Here is a 10,169-nt window from a genome sequence, read left to right on the forward strand (position 1 = left end):
GGGAATAATATTCATACTTACCTGTTTGAGTAGGTAGGTAGTCTTATCGCACGCTTGCTTTAAAGTGTTATTTGTTTATTTATTAGTGCTCGTATTTCGCGCCTCGCATCGCCCCCTACAGTATGGGGATTTATTTATAGGTACTTGTTATTACATAGGTACTTGTTTATTGAGTGTAGATATTCATTAGTATCGCACGCTTTCAGTAAAGTGTTAGTGTTTAACTTTGTTTATTACTTAGCTCTCCTAGGGATTTATGTAGGTAATTAGGTACCTGCTTGCTTTGATTCGCATCTTTTTCTAATTTAATTCGTATAGTAAGTAGTGAGTGAGGTCATTTTCGCGCTCCGAACACGTCTCATCACGTTCGCGCGCTTTTTAATACCCCATTTACACTCTCGCCTCGGCCCTCGCCTCCTCGCTCGCCTCGTCACTCGTGCGGAGGCGCGAATGTAAACACCCACTCGCGTGTGACGCGAGTGGGTGTTTACACTCTCGTGCAGAGTTCAGTTGTCTTTGAGCTAGCAACGATGGAGGACGTCGAAGTTTTAGCCGCAACAATAAAGAATTTATGTATGATCACCGATTACTTCGCCGTTTATGGACCGATTTTGAAAATTCTTTTTTTTATGTATTGGTTTGAGATCCCATGTGGTCCCATTTTTTTCAAATTTTGATTCCACCTCCAAGGGTGGGTAAAGGGTTAAAAACAGGCTATGAATTTCCATTTTGGGTACCTATTAACCGATTGTAGTTAATGAAATTTAGAAAGTACATCGGTACTTATCTATATTTTTAACATTAAAAAAAATATGATGGTGACCTTGAGCTGATCTGATGATGGAAACGGAAGGTAGTCAAGGGAACTCCTCAACGGTAGGTATATAATATAGCAACTACTTCGTGTTTACTACTGACTAGTAGGACTTATAGGTATCATTTGCTTCTTAATTTTGATTGTCAATTATTGCAAATAAACTAAGTATAAATAAGTAATAAAATAAAATAATGATAAAAAAACGACCTCAAAAAACCACTAAAACGTAAGAAATAATTTAAGGTTTAGACATGGTTTAGACCTATTCTATGTGACAGTAATAATATTTATCTAAGCAGGTAAGTACTGCTTTTATTTCTTACGTTTTAGTGTTTTTTTATTATTATTATTTTATTAAAATATTTATTTATATGAAATTAAATGTTTCGTCTTGCGTCCAATCCATTATACAACTGAGGAAAAAACACTACGTTATAATTATACGACGACGAACACAACCTGCGCGGCACGATGTAGAAGCCAGAATGAAGCGGACGCGAGAGTGTAAACACCCGCTCGCGTGCGACGCGAGCTCGACGCGAGCTCCTTTGACTCGTGCCCCAAAAACCGCTCCGGACGCGAGCGCCGCGAGTGGCGAGGCGAGCGAGGAGGCGAGCCACGAGCGTCTGTTCACACTCGCGCCTCGCCCCTCGCCTTGTCGCTCGCCTCGCCACTCGTGCGAGAGTGTAAATGGGGTATAACGATTAATGCATAATCTTTAGTAGGTACATAAATACTTGCCTTCTTATTTAATGTGAGTAATTGAACGATTTCGGCCAAGATTTAGGTATTTATAATGATTCCAGTCCTCGCAATTAATTGCGTTACGTTAAAACGTATTTAAGATATAACTACGTGAACTTTATCGTAGATAATTGTTTATTGTCTTAAGTTGTAGGTACTATAACTAGATATTAGTTATTGTGCAGGTATAATCTTTTTACATGACTGAAAAGGGTATCAACATGGATAGGCAAGCTATGCAAATAAAATTACTGGAAGCGAAACGGGAATTGTATTTCTCTCAAATAAATTCAACGTTTCAGTTAGCATCAAAAAAGGACGAAAAGTCGCGGTATAACTTTGTATCTCAAGCGCGCGGCGTTGATCGATTACGAAATGAATTCGTAACTTTAGTAGATGAGATAAACATGTTAAACATGGAGATAGATCCTGATTATATGATTAACTACCAGTCGTTGTCAGCCTTTGATGAATTATATTATTTCATTAAGGAGGTTTTGAATACACTCGAGAATCGAAATGCATCTACGCCAGTTGCCTCGACTCCTTGTACTCAGGAATCTAATATAAAAATTCCTCGTATCGAATTGCCCTCGTTCGATGGAGAAATTCAGAACTTCCCGTATTTTTACGAAACATTTAAACGCGTCATCCATGAAAATAATAACTTGACAGATTCAGAGCGTATTCAATATCTCATGAGCCATTTGACTGGGAAGGCTAGAAATATATGTGCTGGAATCGCTCCCGCAGGAGAGAATTATTCTATAATCTGGCAGGCATTGTTAGATAAATATAAAGATAATCGAGCTTTAGCTACGACGTATTTGAACCAGTTGTTTGCTCTTAAAAGAATGAACAACCCTTCTGCAGCTACATTAGAAATTGTTGTTGATAAATACGCCGGAACAATAGCAGCGCTTAAACAACTGGACATTAGCGATTTGAGTGATTTTATTTTTGTCTATATGGGTCTAAAACTAGTAGATTCCGAGACCGCAAGAGCGTTCGAAACCGCGATTCGTAGTCAGGCAGACGTACCGAAGTATGACGAATTTATAAAGTTCTTACGAGAACAAGTTAAAATTTTATACCGCACGAATGAGTCAACCGCGCCGCCAACACGTAATAACGCTGGAACGTCACAACCCGCTGCCAGCAGCCGTTTACCCAATAATCGCGGTTACCACTCGTCACCCCGAACGCTTGTTTCTACGCAACAGAGTTCTCTTTCAGAAAAGACGTGTAAACTTTGTAAAAATGCTATGCATACGCATCTATATATGTGTAAGTTATTTGCTAACCTCTCCGCTTTGAATAAATTTAAATTCGTGAAGGAAAACCGTTACTGCATTAACTGTTTGAGTACTCAACATACTGCTTATTACTGTAATTCCAACACGTTTTGCAGAAAATGTAATGCAAAACATCACTCGTTACTTCATTTTGGCAACGAGGTACAACCGGTACAATCAAGTACTGCAGCTGTAGCGATAAATCAGGAGAGTGAAATAACTGAAGTTTTGAATTCACTTGAACTAGAAGAAGTACCTAGGTTAGAGGCTGAATCCGATCAACCTCTACAGGATGAGGAAAATCCAGCTGTATCGTTTTGCTCGTTATCTGCTGCAAAACCTGACTCGAAACCCATGACTCAGGTTCTCGCCACCGCACAGGTTTATGCCACCGGTCGTAATGGTAAAGATGTCATGATTAGATGCTTGATAGATCCTGGGTCGCAAAAACATTATATAACGTCAAAATGTCGCACAAAGTTAGGACTGAATATAGAATCTAGCACACCGATCACTGTTAAAGGTATTGGCGGTGCATCACAGATAGTAAAGGGTAGCGTAAACGTCAGTTTTCGCTCTCGTTTCAACGATTCAAAATTTTGCATTCAAGCATTAGTGTTGAATCAAATTACGAGTGACTTGCCGACATGCCCTGTTGATAAAAACTTCCTCAACAGTATGAAAAATATTCCCATGGCAGATGACACCTGGGGCACACCTGGGGAGATAGATTTGTTATTAGGAGTGAGCCTCTTTGCTGAAATGCTACGCCCAGGTAAAGTGACTGGTGAGCACGGATTCCCAGATGCATTAGAAACTGTTTTAGGATACATCATTCTAGGGGACGCACCTACAGCATCTCAAAGTCAGTCCATGACTTCTGTAGCCTGTCATGCTGTGGCTACTTGTGAAATAGAATCTTTAGTTCGCAAAATGTGGGAACTTGATGAAATAGATTCAAAACATATTCTAAGTACCGACGATAAACAATGCGAAGATATTTATACTAAAAATGTCACCCGTGATGATTCTGGACGATACGAGGTAGCTTTGCCGTTTAAATTTAGCCCAGATTTGCTCGGTAATTCTTTAGAAACAGCTAAACGCCGATTCTCATCTTTACAACGTAAGTTCAGTGTTCAACCTGACTTAGAAAGGGCGTATGACAATGTCATACAGGATTATATGGATCAAGGATATTTATCCACTGTAACTTCAGAGGACATGGACGGTAAACATTTTTACATTCCGCATCATGCGATTTTATGAGATGATAAAACCTCTACTCGAGTTAGGCCTGTATTAGACGCTAGTGCTAAATCCAGTAGTGGATTTTCTTTGAATGATTTATTACATACGGGTCCCAATCTTCAACGTGACTTGTTCACCATCCTTTTGAACATGAGATTATTTCCAATCGCTATTTCGGCTGATATAAGGCAAATGTATCTTCAAATTGGTGTTCGTCCGCAAGATCGACGTTTTCAACGAATCTTGTATCACCCCCTTCCAAGCAACAGCGATTCCCGTGACAGCTCAGTGACCACAGCCAATGTAAACGAATTAGAGTTCAACCGGGTGGCTTTTGGATTAAAATGTAGTCCGTTTCTGGCATTACGCACAGTTTCACAACTGGCTCAAGATGAAGGTAATAAGTATCCTGTAGCGAAAGAAATAGTATATCGGGACTTATACATGGATGACGTTGCTAGTTCACTCATAAATGCTGAACAAGCTATAACGGCCTCACAGGAATTAATTCAGTTGTTCAAGGCTGGGGGGTTTGACTTAGTTAAATGGAGTAGCAATTCACAACAGATATTAGAGCAAATACCTAAAGATAGCCGTCTGTTACAAGATGTCGAATTTAATAAAGATGATACTTTAAAGATTCTGGGTCTCTGCTGGTACCCTGTTGATGACGAATACGCGTTTAAAGTAACTACCGACGATCGTACTTGCACTAAAAGAAACATACTATCATCAGTAGCTCGTTTGTTTGATGTTTTGGGTCTAGTGGCACCAATTATTCTATATGCAAAACTTTTAATAAAGGAACTCTGGATTGCAAAGATAGGTTGGGATGATGTTCCTCCTCAACGAATTATAAGACTCTGGAATCAGTTCCATAGGGAACTTCCCGAAATAGCTAAACTGAGATTTCCTAGACACATAGGAGTAGTAGAGGACTGCTCGGTAACTATTATTGGTTTCGCAGACGCGAGTGAAAAGGCATATGGTGCCATGGTTTACATCCGAGTTGATAATCAACATGACCAGACAACAGTAATGCTGTCATGTGCTAAATCTAAAGTGGCACCCTTGAAAATAGTGTCATTAGCCCGTCTCGAATTATGTGCGGCGCTATTGCTTTCAATGTTAGTGAAAAGGGTTTTCGAAACTTATTCTATGAGATATCCTATAAATTCTGTTTTGGCATTTTCAGACTCCACCGTAACTTTACACTGGATTCATTCTTCTCCACATAGATGGCATACATTTGTTGCCAACCGGGTATCAAAAATTCAGGACAATCTGTCTCCAGACCACTTTTTTCACGTTAAGGGAAACGAAAATCCGAGTGACTGCTTATCTCGTGGATTAACTCCAACTCAGCTTGTGAACCATCATCTTTGGTTTCATGGACCCCCGTGGGTTAGCTTGCCAAAAAATGAATGGCCTATTAAATCGTTTGTACCGTGTGAAACTCAAGAGGTCCCTGAGTTAAAGTCGGTCTCACTCTCAACAACAAAACAGTCAAATGAAGAACCATTCTTTTATAAATTGGCTCGCAATTATTCTTCGTGGCAAAGGTTTTTGAACGTTGCAACTTATATTTTAAAATTCATAAAAAAAATACCGAGTGGAAGGATTGTCCAATCAGATTTAGAGTTTACCGAACAATTAATTGTTAGAGAGATACAGTCAGTTCACTTTAACGAGGACATTCAAAATATAAAAAACGAAAAATGTTGTTCACCGAATTTAAGAAAATTAACTCCGTTTCTAAATGATGGCATTGTACGTGTTGGCGGCCGCTTGACAAATTCAGATGAAGGTTACGATGCTAAACATCCTATTCTTCTTCCCGGGAATGATCATGTGGTTGAAATGCTCATTCGATATTACCATTGGAAATGTTTACATACCGGACCTGGTCTTTTAACTTCCGTACTCCGTGCTAAATATTGGATACTATCCGCTAGACGTGTTATTAGGTCTATTGTCACAAAATGCAACGTTTGTTTTCGCTATAAACCTAAACCGGGATTCCCAATAATGGGGAATCTCCCTGCACCTCGGGTGAAAGCAGTAGGTAAAGCATTTATTCATACCGGATGTGATTATGCCGGTCCAATCCAGGCAACGCCTTGTCGTGGTAGAGGTATCAGAAGTAGAAAAACTTACATTTGCCTATTCACGTGCCTCACGACTCGAGCAGTCCATATAGAATTAGCTAGTGATCTAAGCACAGCCTGTTTTATGGCAGCTATGAAGCGTTTTTTGGCTAGACGTGGCCCGGTTCAATGTTTTTACAGTGATAACGGGACTAATTTCATTGGAACACGTTCTTATCTGAATGAGTTGTATACCTTCCTAGCGAAAGATTATAAAACAGTTTGGGAAAAGGAGTTAGCAGAAAATAGTATTGAATGGAAATTTATTCCGCCAAATGCTCCACACTTTGGTGGATGCTGGGAAAGTAACATAAAATGTATAAAAAGTCATTTATTCAAGGTCATTGGTCAGCAAATTTTAACGTTTGAAGAACTACAAACAGTTCTCACTCAAATTGAAGCTTTGTTAAATTCACGGCCTCTCACTGTTCTTAGTTCAGACCCTTCAGATCCAGTAGCTTTAACACCAGCTCATTTCTTACATACAGCTCCACTCAAATTTCTACCAGCATGTGATTTTTCTGACACCATTCCACATCTTCTATCTCGATATGAGCTTCTGGATAAGTTAGTGCAGTCGTTCTGGACGCGATGGCGTAGAGAATATTTACACAATCTACAAGTTAGGCAGAAGTGGAACACAGTATCCTCTCCCTTAAAAGAAGGAATGGTAGTATTGATTGTACAAGATAATGTCGCTCCTTTACATTGGCCTCTTGGAGTCATAATTCAAACCTTCAAAGGAAAAGACGGTGTCATTCGTGTAGCATCGGTAAAGACAAAGCATGGCATTTACCAAAGGCCAGTTGTAAAACTTTGCCCACTACCAACTCAATAGTAAATATAATATAGCGTTAACAAAGTTAGGTAGATAGTTTATGTAGGTTTTGTAATGTTTTCATATATAATGTATATATATATATATATATTTTAACAAATTAAATACATCATTATATTTAATAAGGTTCAATTGAAACTTTGAAAGGCTTCCTTTCAAGGCTGGGGGAAATGGTTACGCCGGTCTTAATATTTAATTTCATAATATTTTTCTACTGTAACATTCCTTTTTCTACTATAACTTCCTGTGGTTGCTGAAACATGGCAACATTGCTTTTGGCTTGAGCATCCTGTATTTGACACGGGAATATGTGAACCTGCTCGCCATTGGTCCGTTTGAAACGCGGACCTCTCCTCGGCCAATCGGCGGCGCCGAACCCGGCGAATACGACGTCACTTGATCGATGGTCGCCGGCGCGTTATGAGTGAAAAATACTCTTCCGCATTAATTTTCTGTTTTACTGGACAATATTGGACAATTAATATCAATTGTGATTTGTGAATCTTGTGACGAATACCCTGGATGCATTGTGTTCTTTGGAGAGCGTACTTTGGTGACAGGAGCATACGACTTTGGAATTTGCAGGTATGTTCAAGCCTTCTACTTGTTGATCAGCCACGAGGAAGTCAATTTATTAAAAATAACATATACAGTCCACTTGCTTCTATCTTTCGATACCCCTTAAGGGATTTACGCATCAATAATAATTAATAAAATTTAAAGCATAATGAGGAACGGAACAGAACCTTCACTCAGCACGGGCCTGCCTAGTGAAGTGTGCAGACAACTTACTGCGATCTTATGATCCTATAAAATTGTACTTTCATTGTTTAATAAATAAAATAAATAAAAATAATAAATAAATAAAGATTCTTCTACCCAAAGGTTGTAAAAAAAATCGCTTCTAGTGATAAGACCGCCTTTTTTGTACCTATGTGTTTGTATATAAGCTATGTAATTCTGTTCTTGTGTGTGTAAAAATAAAGAATATTCTATTGCCTAGAAAATTGCTGTTCTTTAAAGCTTATGAATAGTTATTTTAATAATCACAATCAATATCATTTTTATCATAGCTATCTGTGTTGGTATTTATGATCTGGTAGCATCGGCGCCTACCGCTAAATCTTTGAGACATAGATTAAATATTAGTTAGGTACTATTTGAGGTCCCTGTCGGCACATGAGCAGCTAGGAGATTCTGTAAGAAATTTACTCACGATTTTTTCTCCCCACAGGAGCTCAACCCGCGCTTCCAGATCACTCTAGCCCCCACCTTCGGAGCCCTGCCCACGGCACACACGTGCTTCAACCAGCTGTGTCTGCCGGACTACGACAGCTACGAGCAGCTGGTGCGCGCGCTGCTGTGGGCCATCAACGAGGGTGGCGAGGGGTTCCCGCTCATATAGACACGGTGAGGGTTATAGACACACGTGCTTCAACCAGCTGTGTATAGTGCACTGTAATGGTGTTAAAAAGGGCACGTTGAGACAAAAAGAAAAAATATTTCGATTCTTGATGAAACCTGTAATTATAAATTGAATATGTAATGTCGTCGGCGCTGTTAAAAAAGAATGTAACATACACCATTGTGCTAAAATCAAAATTTATTGACGAATACTGTGGCCGAATGCAAACACAGTCTGTGTTAAATGAGAAAAACCTATATAAAATGCGTATATTTTTTTGTTACAGAAACATCGTTGGGGATTGAAAATCTTAGTTCAGTTAATCAATCAATGGATGTGCTGGATGTTAGGAACCAAACTTTGCAGGTAAAAAGTATAAACTTGTACTTTCTATTATTAACCTTCGTCGTCGTTGGCTTGCGTTAACTTAAACAAAAATGTCCAAACTTATTATTTTTTTATAAGTGTAGTAGGTATAGTCTAGCATCGTAGGACAATTTTGTATTTATAAAAATGCTCGAATTACTAATTAATTGATCTCGTTCTAGTCTCTTTATTAACCGATTAAATTGTTGAGGCTAAATTAATGCTAACTCCTGCCTATTTCTACCTTTGTGGTTGAATATGGAATTGAAAATGTATGACAATAATATCAATCCGTGAAATTGTCAACTGGTTGTGTAAGATAAGATCGCCATAGCCGTTATAGTTTTTGGTTAGTGCCGGCAACATTGCAGGAAAATTCATACGTAAATTATTCACAAGTAATGACGCAAAAGGAAATTATTTACTTTTGAAAAGAAATGGATCGGAAGTTATGTCTCCCTCAAGTACTTTATTGTATTAATATTATCTTATATGTAAATAAACAAATACCTCTCGTGTATCGTAGATACTATTAGATAAGTAGGAATAATCTAGAACTCTTCTTAAGTATTAGGGTGTAGTTACACTGAGACTATATTGAGAAATGAACCAATTTTACAATCAAATTATTCTACTTTAGCTTTCTTAAGTGTATGCAGTGTAATGTCACCCTTGATCAAATCGCCATTCAAACTAACTCAGGCCTATCAAAAAACACCATTGTTAATCTCTATCTGTGAATCTTTTATTTCTAGTCAAATATTATGCAGATTTTATATTTTAATTAATATAATAAATTGTTTATTTATTTGTAAATAAATTGAAATATTTAACATTAGACGGTAGTACCTACCAAGTAGAGTTAAATTCAATCTCAAAGTTGTAATTTTATCAACATTTAATTGTTGTTAACCCCAATGAAAACCAACACTGAACTAACAATAGAAAAATTACTTGTTGGTGTCGTGTCTAAAATTCCATTGACACTTTGAGGCCGGCTTGCGTGACTTCCTATTTAAAGATATTTTAATTTTAGTTAGCTAAACGCATTTATCTCAATAAACGTATTTATACTAAACACAATTTGTATTGTCTTGCACGGCTCATTTGAAGTTGTAATTTAGCTAAACGTATTTAGCATGTGTTACGTTTCATTCTATGCATATTTTCATCTAAACTTTTAAGTTTTTAAATGTTTACGGCTAGAAAAATGCGTGAACAGAAACAAATGCCGTCAAAATTTTACTGACACTGTCACTAAGTGACACTTGACACTACACAAACAATAACAATGCCATGATCTGTA

General features: G+C 38.0%; 1 protein-coding gene across 1 annotated transcript in view; it reads left to right on the top strand.

Annotated features, from left to right (window-relative positions):
- LOC105393502 (apoptosis-resistant E3 ubiquitin protein ligase 1) overlaps window positions 1-9,850 on the top strand; it is a 71,314-nt gene extending 61,464 nt beyond the window's left edge. The window contains exons 17-18 of the mRNA XM_048624794.1: window positions 8,327-8,502; window positions 8,784-9,850. Of these exons, the coding sequence (XP_048480751.1) occupies window positions 8,327-8,497 (171 nt within the window). The 3' untranslated portion in view covers window positions 8,498-8,502; window positions 8,784-9,850. The remainder of the gene's footprint in view (window positions 1-8,326; window positions 8,503-8,783) is intronic.
- The last annotated feature ends 319 nt before the right edge of the window (window positions 9,851-10,169 follow it).

Source organism: Plutella xylostella, chromosome 12 (genome assembly GCF_932276165.1).
Source record: "Plutella xylostella chromosome 12, ilPluXylo3.1, whole genome shotgun sequence".
Taxonomy (NCBI): domain Eukaryota; kingdom Metazoa; phylum Arthropoda; class Insecta; order Lepidoptera; family Plutellidae; genus Plutella; species Plutella xylostella.